The sequence below is a fragment of the Calonectris borealis genome, chromosome 2, assembly GCF_964195595.1.
Source record: "Calonectris borealis chromosome 2, bCalBor7.hap1.2, whole genome shotgun sequence".
NCBI classification, from domain to species: Eukaryota; Metazoa; Chordata; class Aves; order Procellariiformes; family Procellariidae; genus Calonectris; species Calonectris borealis.
The window spans coordinates 39,126,452-39,149,258 of record NC_134313.1 but is presented as its reverse complement, the minus strand read 5'-3'; the positions used below and the strand labels follow the sequence as shown (position 1 = coordinate 39,149,258).

Genomic DNA, 22,807 nt, shown 5'->3' with positions numbered 1-22,807 from the left:
TGTGGAGGAATGCTGTCCACAAAAAACAGCTTAGACCCAAAGTAGGTCTAAAAAGTCAACATAAGCCCATCCTAAAAATAAGTGTTGAAATTAGAGGTTTCGAACACTTAAGAGAGTCTGCACTGAGCAGATATCCCACTTTTGAGTCAGGAAACAGAAGTGAGATTGTGCGTTTGCTGATATCACCTCAGTTCCTGTCACCTGCCTCTGGGACTCTGAGAACTGTGTAGATTTGCTAATTTCAAAATAAGGCTATTTACTGGCAGTGCCCACTTGCTGGTATTTCATAGCTTTTCCATTTTAAATACAGTGAAACACTTCCATTGAAGTTTGGATGCTTTCTGCTGTTCAGGGGATCTGGTCCTTGTGCTGTCTCAAAATACAAACTCTGACCTAATTTCTAGTGTATGAAATGCTGCGATTCTTGTGTTTGTATAATCCTTGTTTTAATTAACAGTTCATTATCTCCTTTTTTTTTATTTTTCACCTTACATTTATGAGGTAGGCAGAAAAGTGTCTCTGACACTCTTTATTTTTAAGCTATTTGTGTTAAATTCCAGAGGAAAGAAAGAATGTGATAAATGAATTATCAGAGATGAGGAAACAGCTTCGTAGTGAAGAGAGGCGACTGCAGGAACAGTTGCTAAATGTGGCCAGTGATGATGATGCACCGATTACACGGTAAGAATTTCAGCTTCAGTTTTAAAAGTTAGATTTTGCACAGGAATTCAAAGCTACTGTGTATTAGTAGGTAGTATTAATTGGCTAATATACATGAGTGAAATGAAAATATAAAGATAGAACTTGTATTTAAAATTTTCTTTATTATTTCTCATGTGTATGGATTTTTTCCAAGAATCTTATTAAAGTTTAGTGTAAGAATGGCTGTACTGGTAAGATCGGAAGTTGCAATACTCTGTCTTGGAGAGTGGTCCAAAACAGCTGTCTAAGGCAGAATTTTCTCTCATTACCTTTTTTCCTAGGGCATAATTTGTGCCTGTAAACTGCAGTACTACTGCTGAAGAATATGCTTATGAATAGCATCCTGCTGTGGAAATACTTTCTTTCTTACTGAAAATCATACCCTTTTTATTTAAAAAATATATTGCTTCCAAAATATATTAGTTAATCATACCAATTAGTTGGAAAAGACTCATCAGATCATCAGTCTTAGTTCCACTCTTCAAAGTATGAGGGGTTTTTTTACTTTAAGTAGGTTATCCCTTTTTATAACACAATATGCAGTGCCATTACTTCCAAATTTATTTTCCTGTTTTGATAGCTTTATTTAAGGATAAAATATGTGAGCTTTATCAATATTATATTTTCATCCCACTCATTAATATTACAGTGTTAAATTATATTCTGCTTGTTTTACAAACTTTTCAAGTGGGAGGAGAGAGAAGAATCCAAAGGACATATTTGAGATGGCCAGGCTTCGTCTGCAGGCTCCAGTAAGGCGACCTTCATCAAAGGAGGCACAAGATCCCGTCAATATACAGAATATCTGGGAATTTAATGAACTTAAATACAAAGGCAGGTAGATCTTCTTGTTATTGATGAGGAAAGGTAGTGAGACATCTGTTCTTTTCCTCTGTCTTCCATGCCACCCAGGGTTTAAAGGCAAAAATAAAAATCAGGCTCTTTGCAGCTACTGTCCATACACAACATACTCTGTGGACAGCATTTTGTATGTCTGTATATCTCTCTGTGTGGCCGTTTCCGCAAGTGCACACAATTCACGGCATTGTAATGCTGAGTTATCACTCAGAGCACTCACCTAGCTGCTAGTCCTTGCTGTTTAAACTTTTTAAACTTCTTATGCATTTGATATTATATTATGGAAAGTAGACTGAATTTGATTCCTTTTTTTTACCCACCAGCAAATTATGATTCTGTGTAACTTTGTTTCTCCTTTACCAGAAAATACATTTTTTAATACAGTAAAATTGTAAAATCATTGCTAAAGTGGCTTATCCTCTTGGCCATTGTCACCATTATTTTTAATGTTTGTTATGACTTCGTGTCTGTAGCTAGTTCTTTAAAAATGTTTTTTAGAAACGTTGGTTTAGGGAAAAATTTAAATTTCCTATCTCCGCTCTAGATTCTGAAACGCGTATGGGCTTGAGGCACATGTATCCTGATCCTCCAAAAGATGACCAGACTCTAGAGATTCAACAGCAGGCACTGTTGAGGGAGCAGCAGAAGAAACTTGACAGAATGAGAATGAGGAGAGAAACAGAAGGTAAGGAATGAATGGTCTGAGATCATTTCAGTGATTTTTGTTTATTTGTTTTGCATTTGGTAAGAATTAAAAAACACCAGCTCTAGTTTTACTTCTTTGAAGCTTAATGTCAGCACTGCAGTACAAAACAGTAAAACACCGGAATGCTGAAATTCTGTCATAATGTAAAGCATTAAAAAATTGAATGCCTTTTTTTTTTTTTTTTTTTTTAAAATGACTGTGCCTGTTTCTCTTTGGTTCCCTGAAAGTAATTTAACTAGTGCTTCATACTTCAAAAAAATACAAGAGAAAAGTAGTTTGGTTACTGTTTCTTAAAGAAAACTAGAGAGCAGTAAAACTTTTCAGCTGATTTGTGATAAAAGTGTTAGCAGGTCAGTTCCTTGTGGAATTTCTTCAGTTCTCACTGAGGAAGTAGATGGCTTTGAACTGTGAATTGGTTAAAATGCAGCCAGTGTGTCTTCACCTTGGTCTCCTTTTAATGGATTAAATTTCTCTTATTTCCATAGTATTGGGTTGATTATTTCAAAGTTTCAGAAATCTGTATCCGTAAACAGGCTTTGCTTTAGAAACCACATGTAAGATATCGTAACTAGTTTGAGGTTCCAGAATGAAAATGTTGCTTGTATCGCTTAATGGAGATCACCCTAATACAGTAAAATATTAACACCCTAACATAGTGAAATATTTTGGCTGCATATTGCAGAAGTAGTGAAAAGTAAATGTAATGCCCCTTTTTTACATGCTGCACTTAATTCCAAATGTAATGTTCATTCAGATATCTTTCATGAATAGTCACGAAAGAGCAGTACCTCAAGTTATTTTAGATGTTATTTAAAAATATCATGAGAGTTGCTTCAACCTTTCCAAAAGTTACAGTTGCAACTAAAAAAATGAACTCAGTTTTGAGTGCAAGATACAAATTTCTCAGAAAAGTATTTGTCTCTGTAATTCAGACTGGCCTAACTAAATTTTTTTAAGAGAAAGTAACTTTATTTCTGTGGTGGCTTAGCCTTGGCTAGCAGCCAAACTCCCACCCAGCTGCTTGCCTGCTTGCGTACCCTCACTCATGACCCTTAGAGAGATAGTAGGGGAAACAGGAAGAATAAAGCTTGTTGGCCGAGGTACAGACGGGGAGATTGCTTACCAATTGCTGTTACGGGCAAAACAGACTCTACTTGGGGAAAATTAACCTAATTATTATCAATTTAAATAAATATTTAATTACTGGTTTTGAGTAGCGGGAAACAAAAAGACAAGCATCAAAACCACACCTTTTCTGCCCCCTGCCCCATGCTCAACTTCACTCGGAATGCCCCTGCTCCCCTTCCTTGGTACCACCCCAGGTTACGCTCAGTCCCTTTGATGACGCAATGAGTGGTGTCAGGCCAGGGGAGGGGGGGAGGGAATTATGGTCAGTACACAGCGATTTCTTTCTGCTCCTGTCTTCTTGCACCCTTCCATCTGCTCCACCTCGGTCTCCTCCAGGGGCTGCAGGGGAATCTCTGTTCTGGCACCTGGAGCACCTCCTCCCCCTCCTTCTTCTCTGACCTTGCTGTCTGCAGGGCTGCTTCTCACACTTTTGTCCTCACTGCTCACTGCTGTGCTTTGTTTTGCCCTTTCTTAAATATGTTTTCACAGAGGCACCTCAAGCTTGACTGATGGGCTCAGCTGTGCCCTGCAGTGGGTCTGTTGTGGTACCGGCCGTGCCCGGCACGGGGCAGCCCCCGGCATCTTCTCACAGCGGCCACCCCTGCAGCCCCACCCTTGCCACAGACACCCGGTACAATTTCAGATTGCTCCTTAGACTTTTTTTTAACCTTAGAGATGAGATGAAAATTTGGCATAAAAAACCCAAACACACATGAAAGGAAGATATTTACATCTTTCCATACTGCTTTAGAAAAAACGAGTGCCTCCTCTTATCACTGGTCATGCTTTGAGGCTTGTTTGTGTTACCTGTTAATAGACCCATATGTGAGTAAGGTTAACAAAATTGATACCAAGATGTAAAGGGTGACAGTTACTTGCAGGGTTTTGTTTGGTGAGTGTTAAAGATTATTCCTATTCCATCTTGGACAGATATGCTGGTGTTCAAGCAATGTGTGCAATATTGCTTATGGATAACATAACATCGCAGTTGCAAATAGGCATATCTGCACCACTTTCTGTGTTAATTACAAGCTCTTGAATATCATTTAATGTCTAAATGGAATGTATAGGGTTGTCTTCAGTCTTCCCCTTGGTGAGATTGACTGAAATGGTGAAAAATAATTCACTAGCTTATAGTGATGCTTATAGAGCAGCTTTTCCTCTCTCTTTCTCTCTCCTACTGCTTTACAACATCATTTAACTTTATAGTCTGTCACTGTGTATTGAGCAAGAGAATTAATTAGTTGCCATGTATCTTTCCAGTTTATTTTCCTCAGAGACAAGTTCATAATCTTCCTCTTACTGAAAATAGATGAGTAGTTTTATTGTCCGATTTAAGGGAGAAAGAAAGATGAATTAAAGCAATATGTATTTTTGTACTGTGGGCAAAATATATTCTAGGCTGTAGTGGCAAAGGCTTACCTGTTTTCCCACGCTATATGTAAGTGTTCTTTACCTTACATGCTTTATATACTGTTTTGCCCCTGAAATGTTTTTTCTTTCTTTTTTTTTTCCTTTTTATCTAAAAGAGCAATGTGTGGACTATTAGTGGAACTATAGCCGAGAAATTAATGATTTTTTTAAATGACCCAAGTTCTTTAAATGCTTGCTGTGTCCCTACAAATAAGGCAGTCTTTTGCAGACTTCTGGACAATTATTATTTTGGGGTATAGGAGGGAAAGGCACAGGAGCAGGTTTGATGTTGTTGCACTGCAGTGCTGGGCACTGCTTGACTGGCTAGAGTATTGGGAGTGGGCTGGTTGTCAGTCCAGGGGGAGTGACAGCCTGTGTGTTATGGTTCTTGATGCTAGACAGAAGGTCACCTACATGCTAAATAAGTTTGCTAGACAGAAATTCAAGAAATAAAAGCTTATTAAATATTTTATTTGAAGACTTAAACCAAATAAAGGAGTGACTTCAGTTTTGCTTCTTTGCATTTCCAGCATGCATGGGGTCATGTTAGATTAACTTTCAGGATGGTTCTCTGTGGTCTCTAGAGTTGAGATTTTTATCCTTAGACAAATACTTTCCTCTGTGAAATGATTGCTGTCTAGTTCAACCTTCTCAACCTCTCTTTGAAAGCTGCAGATTTGGTGTGCTGAGCACGTTGAGCATACATTCACTCTTGGGGCTTTCTGCAGTCTCCTGCTCTGATTATTACACCCTGACAGAATCCAAGAGAACTGATTTCATCTAACGGAGTTTATTCTGACATGGCATTCTTCTTGCTAGTCAATTTGGTTGTTGAGATGTCCCACCTAGGGGAGAACATCATTAGTCTCGAGTTCTGTTGATACAAATACGACTGTTTAGCTACACAAACATGCCTATTCCTGGCAAACAGATGTCTGGAATACAGAATAAATATTTTTTTGAGTATCCATGAGTTTTAACTACAAAACTGTTGTAATGTTTAGCTTCGCTACATATAAATGAGGATCATGACTCCCTCCGTCTAGATCTTGATAGACCACTAAAAATAACAGCAAAAAACAAAGTGAGGTCAGGAAATACGTAGCTCAGGTGATCCCTAATTATGGAAGAAATAATTCATTTTTTGTCTATCTAATTTTTGAAATTTGATATGTATTGGTTTGTTTTTCTTCTTGGTTCATAGCAAGTTTAAACAAAAATTGGTAAATTAGAGAGATTTCTCTCCATTATTGGGGTTTTTGCGTCCTAGCTGTGGAGTTGAGATGGAGTTTAAAGCGTTGCAGTTTAGCACTAGCAACTACTGGCATGTAGAATACTGTTAACTTCCACTCTTTTTTTTTTAAATTCACAAATGTTTTCATGTAAGAAAAATATGTGATATGTAAAATCTAGTATGTGAAGATGATGGCAAGAAAACCAAAATACTTATGCTAAAGAAGGGAGGATAATCTTTATTATAGTAAGAAGGCCATTGACTTTGAGCTCTTGTGTACACTTTGGAAAGCAGGTTTCTGTTTAAATGCTGTTTCATCTGAAGTTACTTAACCTGGTGTGTTTCCTCAGTACCGTGTCCAGTTGCATTAGGATTCAGCAGTGTGCAGAACATATGATGAAAAAACCATTTCTTGCTAGCTGTGTGACTGGATGTTGCTTAAGATGCAGTAATTCAAATAATAAAGACCTTAAAGTATCAAGAAACAAAACATAAAAGGGTAAAAGAGAGAAACCAAGTATTCATGCAGCAACCTTTTGTGCCCTAACGTGTTGCTTTGATGGCTTGAACCATGCTGCCTTCCCACAAATTGATGTTTTTCACATTATTCTGTCAACACTTGGACATGACCTTTCTATAACAAGTGTTTACAATATTGTTGTAAACATAGCACAAAAGTAGTTCTGACTGTTGCAATAGATAGAACTTTTTCAGAATTCAGCACAATTTAGTGCAATTTTAGCATTTAATGAAGTGTGATTACATCTTCTTAAAAAAAGCTGGTTTTCAATAGCCAAATAGTTATGCATCCTTTTGCTGGATAACAAATCAGGTTTTGAACAAGATGGGAAACAGTTGATTTTTATTAGCGATGAACAATATAGTTCTAGTGTAAAAAGTATGTTTGCTCTTTGGGAGAGACTGATGAATCCAGCCGTAAGAAGGTCTTGTACATGCTCAACATTCTTAGAAATAATATACTATGGAATTCTGTTTGATTTCTCTGATTCTACTTAAATTGACGTAAGGAAACTGGAATAAACATTGCATTCAAATATTTTAAAAGTATTCATTAAAATCTGTGTAATTTTAAAGAAGTAATGCATAGTGGTCTTCATTTTTGTAATAACATGCTGATAAAACTTTTAATATGTTTTAGTATTCACTGTTTTTATGTCAATACTATCATTTTGTCCCTTGTTGACCAAGATGTTTCTGCTTCTGGCGGTAACGCACAAACCATGGGATTGGTAAGAATAAAACAGTTTTTAAATTATATTACTTTGCCTTTTTCATGTGTGAGAAATATTGTGTCTTTCACAGATTTGGAGAAAGGAATTACACTCAAGTAACAAGATAGCAAGCTTGCTTACTTCTCTTGCTTGTCGATACAATGAGTAACAGCTTCTTTAAACTTGACATACAAGTTGTTTATCTTTGTACATAGAGATAGTTTGATTCTTTAACTCCCTTCTTTTTATATTCATTGGTACTTATTTTATATTCATATGATGTTAGATTGCTGCTGGGGGTGGGAATTAGTAGGAAAAGCCAACCAGAAGCAGTTGCTCTGAATTCAGATGGCTTAAGTGATGCACATGGCAGTCAATAATTAGATCCGTTGTCTCAAATGGGATGTTTATTTTCTGACTTGGTGAAAAGAGCGAAATAAAGTGCTATCAAATTGGAATTCTGCACTAGCTCAAACTACAGAATAACAATTGTGTCTCATGGGAATGTGGAACCATACAAAATGGAAGACTGTGCAAGAGCAAAGCCATTAGCCTCAAGGATAATACCGTAACTATACACAGAAATGAAACATTTTTTATTAAAAAAAAAAAAATCACCTTAATGCATTTTATAGTTGTAACTTATTGCCTGAAATTCTTCTTCAGAGCAATGCTTTGCAGTAAAAAATTTGTTTTCTCTTGTTCTGTTTTCTCTGGTAGTTTCTACTGCTTTGATTTCAGAGTGGTTTTCAACATAAATTGTTCCATTGTAGAATTTCTGTTACAAATGGTTGCAACTATGCAGTGAACTAGAAGTATTACTCTTAGTGCTCGTTATTACTATGAAGAAATTTGTTATTTTAATGCCTTAAGTGAAACATCACTCTTCGTTTGATCAATACTTCATACAAACCTCAGGTGCAAAGCTCACTTCTAGTGCTGACTGTTCTGAAACTCAAGCAGAGTGACAAGGGTGTATTTCTTGATGGAAATGCCTGTGTTACACAAATCAACACAACAGTTGCCATGTGTAGGCAATTTCAGCAATGAGATTACTACGGAAAAGTAAAAAAACCCTAATGCTTAAAGAGAACATGAATTATTTAAGAATGTGTAGCCTTTTTTATAGCCATAAAGAAAGGAATAGTACAGAACACTGTAGAGCTGCTGTTTGCTTTGCAGAAGTTTGGCAATTAATTTACATTAATTATAACTTGGTCCCAGAAAGATATTGAGGCATCTGAATTTGCATGTCTTCTGTTTCATTTTTGTAGTTCAGGAATGAATCTAATGAATTCTTGAAAAATTCACTGTTGGAATCAGATAGCGCTTTTATCGGTGAGTTTATACCTCCCCTTAACCATGTTATGAGTGTACAAGCATGTCATTTAATCTGATGATGTGTCTCTAAAATTATTACTACTGTTTTAAAAGTTGCGGTGGGTGATTCTATGGTGATTGTTTTAAAGTATTAGAAAATTATGCCTCCAAATTAAAATGCCGATCTTCATGGAATTGTACTGCAGGTACAATTTGTGTAGGTCACACCTAAAATTAATGATGCTGCTCTCTTGCCTTATACCACTTCACAGCTTTTCATGAGAAAGCATCTTTCCATGCTCATTGTGCTCTGACTGGGATGTTAGCCTTGTCAAGGAGCTTTTTTTGAGATCTTCCCATCTTTGGATAAGGAAAAGCTAGTATTTGTTCAGCAAACGTGTTACAATGGTAGAATATGCAATGCTCTTCTATTGTTCTGCAGCAAATAAAATAATTTATTAGCAATCACAGTTAACAATTATGAGCTGTCCATGGTGAAATATAAAAGTGTTGGACAGCCAGCAATTCTTTTCATTTTTATTCTTTTGTTTTACAAGCATGCTCAATTTTAAGTATGATTATATAGGTATAAAATAGTGATTCTAAATTACTCACTTTTCTGCTGTTCGCACATTATTTCATTTCACATAACTTGCAACATCGTACTTATGACCATTGTCACTTCTTAATCATCTGAAGTAGATGATTTTTAGTTTTCTTAAAATTTTTGTATAGAGGACTATGTCTCACATGGTCTTATGTCTCTTTATTCAACCTTTATATGCATGTATGTAAAAGTGCTGTTTCAGATGTGTTTTGTTTCCAGTCACTAGAAATAATAAGACTAGAACTTCTCTTTTTTAAAAAACCCAACCAGCTCAGGCCTCTACGCGTTATTTTCCGTTAGTAGGCATTACAATACGTTGAAATTCTCTTCAATCATCTATGGGAAATCATCTTACAAGCTTTTATTCTTTGCTGTAGGGGAGATGCAGTAGATTCCTGCAAGTGCTTTTTAATGAAACTAGGTATGTTTCTATATACCGATTATTGTTATCTCTGGCTTTGGTTAAAAGCAGAATTTTTCATTTGAAATGTATTCAAGCTTATTCTGTTAATGTGCAAGTCCTGGAGTCCAGGATGTAACCTGGCATCGGGAAGGGCACAGGATGGAGCTTTTAGGCTTGTTCACTGTATTTAGTATTCACTGTAGTCTGCGATACATTCTTCTTCAGGTTAGGAAATACTATTTGTTATTTACAGACCGAATGGTGAAAGGATGCTTTAGGAGGGTCCATCAGTCTAGAATCTGGCCAAATATCCTGTCTCTAACAGTAGCCAGAATAGGCGCATGGGGAAGGGTATGAGGAGGAGGGCAGGCATGCAGCAACACTGCGGGGTACCCTTCCAGCCTCCAGTGACTTGTAGCTCAGAGGCTTCCTGAGTCAAATGCCGTGTGTTTGCATTTAGTAAGTCTTGCTAAGCTGGATCTTTAATAGGTTGTCTTTCATCAGTCGGAATCAGCATTTTTGAATCCGTCTAATTGTTTACCATCAGCAGTATTGTGTGGATAAATTTCCACACTATGCCTTCTGTCAAGTCTCTCCTTTCGTCTGCTCTGAATCTGCCACCTGTGTAATGGGGTGCTCCTTGGTTTTAGTCACCACTTTCACAAGGTTCATGATATTTATAGTCCCTATTTCCTCCTTCTCCCCCTCCAGCTGATTCTTGCAGCTTAGTGAGGTGATGGAGTTAACTTATGATACTATTCACCCCCTTTTTTTTTTTTTTTTTCTTTTTTTCTCAGATCATTTATGACTCTGCTGAAAAGCATGTTCCCCAATACCGAGCTGTAGACACTAACTAAAACTTTGTTACCCTTTGCATTATTTGGGCTTTATAAATAGCTATTAAAATTCTGAATATGAATCTCGTGACTTCCATCCCTGAAATGAAAAAAAAAACCTCTCATTATCTGCGGGCTGTCTTCTCTGTGAATTGTGCAGCTCACGTTGTCGGAGAGTCTTTTGTGAAATACTTGTGGTGTATTTTAACAATGTTTTTTACAGACATATGAAAGAGCATAACACTAACCTCTGTTTGTTTTTTTTTTTTTTGACATGGGTTTAAAATCTAACTCAATTTTGTAATAGATGTCAGCATTACAAATGAATTTGTCTTTATCTCCTAGGGCTCAGAAATTTGAGGCAGTTAGCAATAAAGAGGTTTATCATTTTTTTTTCCCCTTTTTTTGCCTCACTTGAAGCCCTAGAATTCATTAATGTTAGTGCAGTGATTTGAAAGCACATCTGCGTAGCAGTATCTGAGTGATAGATGCTTAAAGGAACAGGTAGCATCTTACACTGATGAAACACTAAAGGTACAAATAAATTCTTCTTTAGCTTGTACTTTATTTCTGTTATGATAAATTCACATGATTAAACAATTTTTTGTATTCAGAGTAATAGCACTATTTTGAATACAATGAAGTTCAACTGATCTTGTAACTAAAATTCTGATAAACGGATTGTTAGCCATATACCATTTAAAAATTATGCTTTGTTTTTTTTACCTGAAACATTTGTGATGACAGCATAAGTACCTTTGGTAAAACTGGGGGAGGGAAAAGAGGAGAGGGGAATAAAATTTTTATTTCTAGGGAAAAACCAACTGGTAGTACGAATTTTTAAAAAAAAAAAAAAATCTGTCTTTGTTTCTCTGAACTTCCTTGGTATCAATCAAATTTATTTTTCAAACCTAAGTATTTCAATTTTCAACCAAAATAATTGTTTGTTACTTTTAAAATTTCATTTGAAGATCTTTGAAACTCATGAATGATATAAAATATTTCATTAAAATTTATTTTCAAATTGCTAGGAAATGAAAAACCCATTCTTTCCATAGTTGTGGTTTATTTTTAATGTCACAGTATGTCATTTCAGACAAATGCTGCAAGAATTGTTCGGTACTCTGTGTGTGTATATATATATTTACAGGTTTGTTTTTTTTTTTTAACTTAATATGTCATATTAGACTAAGAGCCTTTCCAAAAGGTGACTTCGTTGTCACAAAGAGTAATTTACAAAGAGTAAAATGGTAATGGACTCTGTACTGGTTTTGTTAAGCAGAGTCCTTTCTTTTTCTGGGAGGCTCTGTTCTTGGAGGTACTAGAGGGGCTGAACTAGAAAACAGCCCATTGTCCGCACCAAGCAGCAGCAAAGCCGTAAGCCAGCCCCCAAGCAGTGGTTACTGGTCCTGGAGAGACAAGAAGTATCTGTTGGAAACAGTTTGTATTTTGAAGTAGTTTCCAGAATCAGCAAAGGAAGGGGAAATAGACAGAACAAGTGTGAAGCAGAGACATCACCTTGGGGTTCGTTTATATTCTAAAAATAGATTAAACTCCCCCCACTGTAATGTGATAGAGGTATGATCAAAAATTTATTTAGTTATTTATTTTTGAATGAACGGATTCTAACACTTTATTACATGAAAAGGCTAAGATATGACTAAGGATGTGTGATTAAGGCATAGATTATGTTATCACATTCCATGTAACATTATCATTCCATGTAACGTTATTATATATTTCATGTAACATATGTACATACATAATTTATTACGATTGTATCTTTTTATGCCTCCAATTTGCCTAGTGTTCTCTCTTTCAAGCAGAGTTCCTGTACTCATTTGAGTACTTGTTTTCTTTAAAGGTCTAGGTATAAACAAGATAAGGTGAAGTAAGGTAGGTGGTGAATTTGCAGGACGTGAAATGCCTTATCCTCTATGTAAGAGAGATCTCAATATATATCTTAAGATATTCCTTGCCTTTGCTTGAAGTTCATTCCTTGCTCTGTTGTGGTACCTTGTTCTTTTGTCTGCATCTGGATTATTACTGGCTTCATGCAAGATGTCCTAATGAATACATTCCTTTGATTCCTGTAATTAAATAAAGTGCAATATATTGGCTCATATCAAAACATAAACAGGTTTGAACACTGTCTAGTATTTTGATTTCTTTGAAAATGATTTCACCTGTTTTTCCAGGTGCTAATGGGGAAACGTTTCCTGCCTTAGGAGAAGATAATTTATCATCACAGCTTCCACTGTCTGCAAGGGAGAGGAGACGAATAAAGCAGAAAGCTTTGGAGTGTGCTGTATGTATGATAACTGGATTGGCTTAAATATGAAGGTGGACCACAGATCTAACATCAGACAGTTCCTGTGGTTCCTTAGTGCCTAGATGATGCAGATACTAAGAGTGCACGTGTATAGCTATTTGCCCTTTTAAAAAGGATGCTATTTAACTGAAGGATTTGTGCATTTTTGGATGTTCTGCAGGAGGATGTTCCACCAGGCCAGACACTGTTGCTGCAGCCTGACAGCTTTTCTTCGCACTCGAGCTTCAGCCTCGATGTTGATCAGTTGAAAGGCAAGAATGAAGAACGATTGCACAGACTGACTGAGCTCCAGCAGAAATCTGCTTACTTAGGTATGCTCTGTGTAGTAGAGATGATGCAGTGAATACTAAGTAATTACAATAGTTAAAGGAACAAATATTAATAGACTGCCTGTAGTTGAACAGTGGGCAACTGGCTCAAACATAGGCATTATTTATAGAGCTCTGTAGCTGCTGCAAGCGGTTCCCCAGCAAACTTCAACACAGCTTTTTAGAGTAAGTTTAGGGGAGGGTAATAGGAAAAGATGCTTTGATTCCTATCTGATCAGCCACTCATACTTGTCCTGTCTGTACCACTTTTAATATTGCGATATGTCACTGCTAGCAGTAAGATGTGGATATTCAGCTGCATTGCTGAAATGTTAGTGGAAAGAAATTAAACTCCTGGCTGATTAGTGTTGATGGGATGCCTGTGTGCGTTTATTGGCATTGCTAGGAATCAGATGTCTGTAGTCCAACCAGCATGAAGATATGCCAGAAAATTGTGTATAAAGTAGTACTTCAATTTCTAGTTAATTTGGATTTTCTATTGGTTTGTTAACATAAATGATCATTCAGTATTTGAGGTTGATATTGATACCTCTTTCACTTGAATTTATTATGTATGTCTTGTGACCATATACTACATCAAACTCTGGGAGTTATCTCAGAGCTTCTCCATAGGCTGACTGCCTGATGTAAATCCACTTTGTGTATGAGAGTACTAATTATGGCAATCATTAATGGCCTTGAATTTCTCACATGGATTATGATCCAGCTGATATGCTTTGTGCTAATCATTCTTTCATGAGAGTCTGAAATCTCCCTTTTTTTAGGAGGCAGTTGCTATGCTGTCTAGGCAATTACAGTATCAGTATCCTTTTTATAAACTTAATGAGTACAGATGCTGACAGTTTTTCTGATTCTGTTGCTATGGGTACTCTTACAAGCACTTCATCCTTTTTCTATTTGTTTTAACAATCTCACTGTGATTTTTATGTCACTAAAAAAAAACCCCATTCATATTCATTTCTTCTATAATCTAAACAAATGCTTTACTAATTTTATTCCACCCAAACATTTTTGCTATGTGAACTTCTTTTACTTCTCTGCCCTTGTTCTCACCTCTTTTATAATTTCACCTCTATTGTGTGAACCATGCTTTTTATTTTGTTTGCCTTCTGTTTGTCGTGGTCTCCAGAGCTTCAGCCTTTAGAGATATATATAATTTTTTTGTGTGTGTGTATATATATATATATATTTATATGTCTGTATGTGGCTTCTTCTTTGGAACACATGGGGACTATCACTCATCCTTAGCATATGTGCCTCTTGGAAATGTAACGAGATACTTTTTCTCAGCTGTGGTTCTTAGGGCTGCACTGCTGCCTGCACTCCTGTTCCCTCCTCATACTCAGTGACATTACAAAAAAAATGAGTGAAGCCAAGTGGTTTTATTCCTTTTCCCTAGGAGTTTGATAGAACCCTTCTGGCATCCTCTTGCTTTCCTAGCAGCTAGGACTGTTATTTCTTCTCCACCCTCAGAGACATTGCTGGGAGAAAACAGCTCTGTCAAATACATAACTAAGGAACTCTAACTGGTTATCTTCCCTTTAAATGATCGGGAGATGGCAATTTACAGGCTTTGATAAATTTTAAGAGCTGATCCTGTTGGCACAGTAAGGAGGCTCTGTTCACAGCAGTTCACTTTCCTTTACGGGACTGATGTGGAAATCCTAAAGCCACCCTAGAATTTGTTTTCTTAATTGGAAAATCAGTGCATATTGGAGCCAGGCCTCCTCCTCTGTTTTCACCCATCCAAAAAAACCCATTCCCATCAATGTAGACTTGGTGAGTACTTTGGGCGATGAAGTCTCTGCAAGCCAGCAGCTACTTTCTCCAGTGGGCAATGTACGCATGTTCCTAACTGCGTAAAGAAGAGCAGACTCACTCAGATACAGAAGAGAGAATTCTCACAGCTTTGAGCACATTAGATATGTGGCCGAGACCCTGCTATATGTAAGAGAAGCTGCCTAAATTGCTTGAGACTTTTTAGGCATTCCTCTGTGCCTTTAAGTAAAGGGATGCTGGAGGCTGCGATGATCTACAGCAGGCAGCAGCACTGATTCCTGGTAGAAGACAAACACTAATATCCACTGCAGGGCGCTGAAGGAGTTTGTTCTCATCTGGGGGCAGGGTGTGCTGCAGTCATCAGTGTTTAGTGGGAGTCCAGACACCACTCAGTTTCTAAATCAGTATTTCATGTGAAGGAGAGAGGTCTACTTATCCCCAGCCTCCAGGTACAAACCGTGAATTATCAAGTGGCAACTCCAAAGAAAATTCTTTGTATGTGGCCCAGTTAAGAACAGTTTTTTATGGAGTATACGAAGTGTTGAAATTCATGGTGAAGCAAGTTTTGTACTGTAGCTGATCTGTTGTGCTTTCTAAAAGCAGCACCGAATGAGTCTGATACAGTGATGTGCACTATGATCTTATCTCTGACAGAACAGTTGTTCTTGCCTCTGACTGCTGGAAGATCCAATGGCTTTGTCTTTGAAGGCAGTAATGGTTAAATTTGGGGATAGCTAGATTAGTTAGATGATAGTTAAATTTCAGGCCTTGTGGCCTGAAAGTCCACAGTTTGTTTGTCTCTAAACAAATACATTACCTTATTTTCATTGTTTCTAAATATTATCTCCTAAAAACGTAGCAAAGAGAAAATTAATTTTCTTTAGCTATTATTTTTCCTTTCGTGTACTGTTGTTAACCCCAGCATAACTTATGTGTGTAAAATCTGTGGGTTCCAACCCACGGGAGGGTTCATCTGACCCAGGGTTTAGGAGACAAAGAGGTTCACTTTGCCAGCTTTAAACCCAGCGTCGAGCAAAGGAGAGAGATGACAGGCCCTAGAGAGAGGGAGGTCTGTTTACACTTCTAATGTTACAGAGTTTTGTTTTAACCAGGCTGAGGAGGCTTGCAGGATGATCAGATCACCGTCTGTGTGATGGACAGAACCAGTGGATTCACTGCCAAGTTCTTTTTGAACAAAAAAGTGTTCGGCATTTTGTTTTAAAACCTGCATCCCGCCTTAGGCACTGAGAGGAAAACTGAGCCTTCGCTCCCAATGTATGTGGGATTGTGCAGTTTCTGTCCTTCCCTTCACGTCTACACACCTGGCTGCTGCTTCTGCAGGATTTGGGTTCTCATACCCATGCTTAGACCATCAACTTTCAAGTTTTAATGAGAAGCTTCAGAGAAGCTTTGGTTTAAAATCGAATTTTAAAAAGTCATCATTTTTTTCCGGAATAAAAACCTGAAATTTGGAAAAATCATGACACTTACGAATTGCTGAAGTAAAGTATTTCATCACTAAAGAATATACAATTCTGTTATGTTTTACTGGAATTAGTATGTTTCTGCAGAAATTTTGGTTTCTCCCTAATCCAGAGTCTTCAAACATTTTTCTGCCCAGCTTAAAAAACCCCCAACAAACCAGAACCTCCTCACTTACATGACTCGGCTTTGAAGAGGAAAACGTTGCAATTTTCAGTTGTTATAGGTGTGGGGGTTTTGCATTATTTTTTTGTTTATATATGTAAAAATTAAATGTTGCGAATCCAAAAAATGAACAGCACAGAGAAATGATACATTTATATCCTTTTATACTTATATATATAATTAAAATTTATGTTGCTTGATAATCCACACTAAAAAATATCTATTTAAGGTATTAGGTAGGTATGATTGCTGACTGAATCGAAACAAGTAATGGTAGAGTTCAGAGTGATAACAACCCCAAGTTCAAAAGCAAGGCCGTTTTGGTTTTTTTTTGGGGGGGGAGGGTGTTTGCGGGGTTTGTTTTGTAGCTGGAAGATGACGACGTACTTACCCAGCATGCCTTTCAGAAGGACATTGCATTATTAGCTATGCTGGACTGTGACGTACAGACTTGCTTGCATTTGCACTGTTTACCAGTTTTAAAATAATTCTTCCTGAGTAAGAGACTGTCTATACAAGACTGTTCAGCCATAACTGTAATTTATTGCCCTTGTTTTTATATGCATTTTCTATGCATATATGCGCTGACAGATTTGACTTGTTGCTATAATAGGAGGCTTCGGGCAAGCAAGAACCTTCTACCACATCCATCCAAGGTTGCCTGTATCGCCCCTTGTTGATCTGGCAGGGGGAGGAGCTGTTGGCATTAGACATCAAAGACTTGGAGTCTTTAGTTGTTGAATAGATGGGGCCAGTTCCCCAGAACATCAAAAATGTGTGTTAAGTAGAAAAAAAATATAATTTAAAAGCATTATTTATGCATTTATTGCAGACAAATGAGCCTGTTCAATACAACAGAATGTTGCGGTAAGATGTGATAAGCTTTCGTCCCCTTTAACATATGTACGTCGCTCTCCTTCTCTCTCAGGTGATGACATTTCCTTAGGAGAAGCGGCTGACCTTCTGAAGCGCGCTCCATCTAACGCCGGCAGACGGCCCAGTTCTGTTGACACGGTTGCAACAGAGCCCTGGCTGCGACCGGGAACTTCAGAGACGCTCCAGAGGCTTATGGCGGAACAGTCAAGCCCAGCAAAGCTTTCGCCCGAAACCACGCTACCGCTTAGCTGGCAAGGCCTCTCCACCGCGCACGGCTGACTCGAGCCCCGCGTGAACCAGCTGTGCCTTGCCGCGGAGGAGGGACGGTTCCGCACTCCTGCACTTTCCAGCGTCTCTTGTAGGGATGGTTCTCTTCCATGTACATAGTGTGGAGCTGTATGTGTAATGTAAAATAGCAATAATGAAGCAACAGAAGCTGCAGCGTAATGGAGATGTAGAGCAGGGATGTTTTGTATTACATGACTGGGAAGTGGAGGAATAGCTTGGCGGTTTTTGCACTTTTTATACAAGTTTCAGCCTCAGAGCTGGACTTGCCACAAGAACAGAGTGTGTGTGTGAATTTGATATTAAATAAGTTAATTTTTAGCTTTGTTTATAGGCAAACTCAAAACTGTCTGGAAATAGAGTAACCCAACGGCAGATGCGCGTTTTAAGCTTTTACCAAAAGAGTAAATAACTTGGAAAAGGGCACTTGCTTTTCATACAGTGATGAGTGCTATCCTGCATGAAAGCTCAGCAAACAGTTTCATGGAAAAATGACTATTAGCAATGTATCTTATGTTCCCTAACCTGTTATGTGCTGGAAATACAGATATTGTTGCATATATTTAATTTATGGTTCTGATTGAAGAGTTAATAAATTATTTTGTTACTAAAAATGTGAAAGCAGACTGTAGTTTTCTTAGTTTATCATTTGCTTCAGCTAATATTTACTCATGAACAAACTAGAACGTTTAGGCTGTCTTCAAAGAAGCAGGAAAAACACATGGAAAAGTTGCTGAATAAAAGTACGGAGCTTTAGCAAGAAGGATGTGTAGAGGGAAGCAAGATTTTAGTTCAGTGAACTGAAACGCCAAGGCGAAGCAAGGGCAAGGCTGTGACTTTCCTCTTGGTTAGGAATGCTTGACCAGCAGGGAAAAATCAAATGATGAAACCAAAACAACTTGTAAAAATTTCTTTATTTTTACTAAAATGCCACCCTCAAGCTTCTGTCTACCTGCTTGAAGGCCACAGCAGTTCTGTGATGACGGCAGGCAGGAGATGCTTGCTGACAGAGATGTACTTCAACACTGCATTGCACTTAGCTTCTTCACGGGTTTACCATGTTCCCTCCCAGAGAGGACGGGCCAAATCAGGCTAATTCTTAGCCCGAGTTTCTGGCTCATCAGCTAAAAGGCTTATCACGTCCATCAGTTTGGGTATGACAGCCATGGCCAGTAAGTAATGCAGGGATCTTGGTGTAATCCAAGACCTAGGCTAGAGCGTGTAGCATAGGCCTCATGGCTGCTCGATTCTGAATTTCCCAGAGGCAGGAATCCCAAAATAATTTTAAGCAGCTAAGGTGAAAATGTTTCATAATACCGTTACCACCCTAGCACAGAGCCTCTCAGTTTGTCACCTGCCAGCCTTCCCCTTGTTTTTATGCCTGATGACTCTTTGGTTGCTTCACGAGACGACCTTTGTGATACAATCACTGCACTAACTCCCGGCTAGATACACAGCTTGTCTTCTCTTCTTCCTCATCTAGTGGCCTACATAGTTTTATTTTTCTTTATTCCCTGAACTTGGACTGAAGTTTCACCCCCTGATAGAATCATACAGGTTGGAAAAGACCTCTAAGATCATCGTGTCCAAATAGAAGTATAAAGTTAGTGTTACCCTAAAAAGCCAGCCTCATTTAACTGCAGGAATTTTTGTAAATGTCACTGCATCACAGGCTGGCGTTTGTGTCCTCCAGTTCAAGTCTAGGAGAGTGCGCAGCCCCCGCTTCAAGTTGCTTCCTTCACCTCTGCAGTGACCTGACCCCACTTTAACCTCACTGCTCCACAGCACTTAGCACAGTGAATTACACTCTTCCTTACAGCGACCCTCCCTTTGGCTGCCCTTTGGGATACTCTTGGTCCTTCACATCTTCCCTTTCCAAACCTTTCCTTCAGCTTCCTCTGCATACCTGAAGTTCAGTTGTAGGCAGGGCCTTTCTGCCTGCCTTCCTAATTTTTTAATTTTTTTTTTTTATCATGGCAGTCTCATCTGCAAAATAAATGCAGCTGCAACCCACAGCTGAGATGACTAAAACAGAACCCCTTTCCTGCCCCCGACCCCGCTTTTCTGATAATCGTTGTAGACGTGAGCAGTTAGAGAGCTGCAAGTTGAACGTGACACCCAGAGTACAGCCAGTGCAGGTCCGGCATTGCAAGAACTAAAGAGGGGGACAGAAGAGAGTTATGATGATACGGGCGTTCCGCTTCCCATGAACCAAGACTAACAGCAGTAAGGTAAGGCACGAGAAGGTCATGCTGTAAAAAAAAAAAGTCATTACTAAATAGGAGTACACAACCGAACAATGAAGCTGTAAGGTTTAAAACAAACACAAACAAAAAAAAACCCAACCCAAACTACCAAACTTTTATCTGTTGTACTCACTGCCACTGAATGCTGAATCTTGAACAGGGACATGTAAAAAGGAATAAGGCAGACACGTGGATAACAGAGACGTAAATGGCGGTTAAAACAGTGCTCTGGGCAACAGTGCCAGGAACGCCTTGGTAATGGTACCAAGAACACTGCTTGCCAGAGGCACGGGGAGGGTACGGCATCAATCGGGATGGGACCCGTTATGCTTACTCTAAGAATTATTACTGATGGCTGTCAAACAGACAAGAAAGACCTCAGGTCTGGCCTCATACAGTGGTTTAAGATTTAAACATTACACAACAAACTGAAAAAATAAAATACAGCCCAAGAGGAAAGGCTGTACAATTACAATTAATTAAAATAACCTCAATTCTCCACTTCTGACTTTGATAAATGCAATTTGGTTTTGCTCCACCCCAATTAACATTATGAGAAAACTCCTAGTCACAGGTCATGCCTTTTAATTCCCTTCACTGGCTTTCCCATAGCTATTTCATTGAACTGCTTACGCTTATTTTTGGAGCCTGCTGTGAACAGCTACAGGGAGATTCATTCCTCTCTGAGATTAGGCTTCCTCATCCACTTCTTTCAGTCTTCACGCTTCTCTCCTTTGCTGGTCGTGAGAACATACTGGAGAACAATCCAATTCCACTTTTACTTACAAAACCAAGGCTCAGCTGGCTGAGGTATTCCGATTCAGCAGTCAGATGAACTGTAATCCCATCCCTTCCCTCCCATCCGCCCTTATTCCATAGTCTGTTTCATAGCAGTATTTTAATCCCCAGAAAGCAAAATGCAGTATTTGAGTTTCTATCTGTGCAGCACTAGAGGGTTCATTTGACCAGTCCACCTACAAGCACTTTTTTTTTTTGAACTTGCCATTCTTTTTCACCCTGTATTTGCCTAACAGTGAGAAGACACATCCTAGTCAACCAAAGGGCACCCACCTTTCTGCCCCCGGAGGGCTGGGGTTTGTTCCTTTGAAACGAGAGCGTGAGAGGCAAAGGAAACTGTAAAACAAGTAGCTGTGGATTAGACTGGTTTTGATTGCACTGATGAAAGAGTTCAAAAACTTTATTGACCTATAACCTGATTAGAATATGCCAGATGAGAACCAAATATTGTACAGAAAGTTGTACAGAATTTTTTTTTACATAGAAAACTTTACATATCTGTACCATATACATTTTGTCCATCTGAAAAAAATTTCTACATCCATTGTAATACAGAATGCTTGACAATCTCGTCTTTTAACCATCAGAGCACAATTCACAGTATGAATACATTTCCAATAAATTTAACCATCCCCAAACCATGCCAGATTTGTTACTTGAATATATTCAACATTAAATTCTGTACATAAGAGTGAAATCTACATCAAACAAAAAACATCTGACAGCAGACACAACCTAGACTTGTTTGCAGTGATTCAAGTTCCAGTCCTTGAAGGATCATCATTTCAATGGCTCCTTATAGTTAAAAGCCCTAAAACAAGTATATTACAGGTAGTTAAGTCAGTCATGATATTTCTACCTCTGTTCTTGACAAAAGTCAGCAACACTAACTTCTTGGCTATAACAAAACAAAGAAAAAAGAAAAAAAAAAAGAAAAAAAAAATCACAACCCAAAAAACATAAACCCAAACTTCTAGTGCATTTGGTAAACAATGAAGTGTTATGGGTTTTCAGCAAATCAATAATACAGAAATAAAACAATTCAGGAAGAACTGTATAGTGTTAAAGAGTTTATATTACAGACCTGCATCTCTGTACATTTTTCACAGAAGGATGATTACCAATGTCTCAGACAGCCTGAGTGTGCAAAAATCTTAGAATAAGAATATCAGACATAGTTGCTAAATATCTTTTACCATGAACAATAATCTCCATTTTCTTTTCACTATAAACATTTTATCCTTCAAAATACAGCTCTCCTGAGTTGTACTTCTTGCAGAAGCTCAAACCTTTACATATATAGTTCTTTGGGTACATTTTACTTCCACACCCGCCATAAACATCTGTTGCTATACTGCTGTCTAGGACAGTAAAGGATATTGCAGCCCATGCTGACAAGAGGACTGTGCTAAAAACTGGCTCTGTGCTCAGCATGAGCCAGGTTAAGAGAAACCGATAGAGATAATCCATCAGGAAATAAAAGGACTGGAGTGTTGCAAGCCTTAATTACAGTTGTAAGCATCTGTACCATTAACCCTTGGATACGCGTTGCCATACAAAGAAACCATTTTTATGGATATCCAGACAGAATGGCTCAGCTACCTGGCCCTTTTATTTAGCTGAGGAATATAAACTTTTAAACGGAGCAATACTCAGTCACTATCTGCTACTGCTTGCTTATTCCAGACTCTTGTTCTGGTGGTTGGGATATTTGGAAAACCACACCAATCCGCAGGAAAAACCTTCGTAGAACGGCTCGAAGTTCAGGAATAAGGTCAAACTGCATAATTTCACACAACAGAGGATAGTAGAATGAGGCATGAGCCTTGAACTGAGGAGAAAATAAACAGAAGAAATTATTCTATTATGCATCAATACACCTCAGAAAGTGTGTTGCAAGTGAAGAATTTTAAATACTCTCCCAAGTCAAGGTGAGAAACCCACAACGTGACAAGCAGAAACATCTTTATAACTGAAGCTAGCAGTGCTAGAATAAGGCTAAGACAGCTGTGATGTACTCTGACAGATGCTCACTAGCTACACACAGCTCCTTGCTAATGCTTATTCTTCGAGAGG

At 38.2% G+C, this 22,807-nt stretch overlaps 2 protein-coding genes across 21 annotated transcripts in view; one reads left to right on the top strand and one right to left on the bottom strand.

Moving 5' to 3' along the window:
* Positions 1-18,132, top strand: part of CSPP1 (centrosome and spindle pole associated protein 1) — a 65,828-nt gene extending 47,696 nt beyond the window's left edge. For 14 of the 19 annotated variants that reach the window (XM_075141696.1, XM_075141690.1, XM_075141699.1 and 11 more), the window contains 8 exons: positions 561-681; positions 1,391-1,536; positions 2,105-2,245; positions 7,251-7,291; positions 8,548-8,611; positions 12,638-12,747; positions 12,932-13,082; positions 17,455-18,132. In XM_075141696.1, the coding sequence (XP_074997797.1) occupies positions 561-681; positions 1,391-1,536; positions 2,105-2,245; positions 7,251-7,291; positions 8,548-8,611; positions 12,638-12,747; positions 12,932-13,082; positions 17,455-17,681 (1,001 nt within the window). In that variant the 3' untranslated portion in view covers positions 17,682-18,132. Of the gene's footprint in view, positions 1-560; positions 682-1,390; positions 1,537-2,104; positions 2,246-7,200; positions 7,292-8,547; positions 8,612-9,577; positions 9,607-12,637; positions 12,748-12,931; positions 13,085-17,454 lie in introns of those variants that run through there. The other 5 variants (XR_012672325.1, XM_075141703.1, XR_012672326.1 and 2 more) reach the window with 5 other exon arrangements.
* A 2,981-nt stretch (positions 18,133-21,113) lies between these two features.
* The window catches only part of ARFGEF1 (ARF guanine nucleotide exchange factor 1), a 98,946-nt gene continuing 97,252 nt past the window's right edge, over positions 21,114-22,807 (bottom strand). For both annotated transcript variants that reach the window (XM_075141683.1, XM_075141684.1), the window contains one exon: positions 21,114-22,562. In XM_075141683.1, coding sequence (XP_074997784.1) covers positions 22,398-22,562 — 165 coding nt within the window. In that variant the 3' untranslated portion in view covers positions 21,114-22,397. The remainder of the gene's footprint in view (positions 22,563-22,807) is intronic.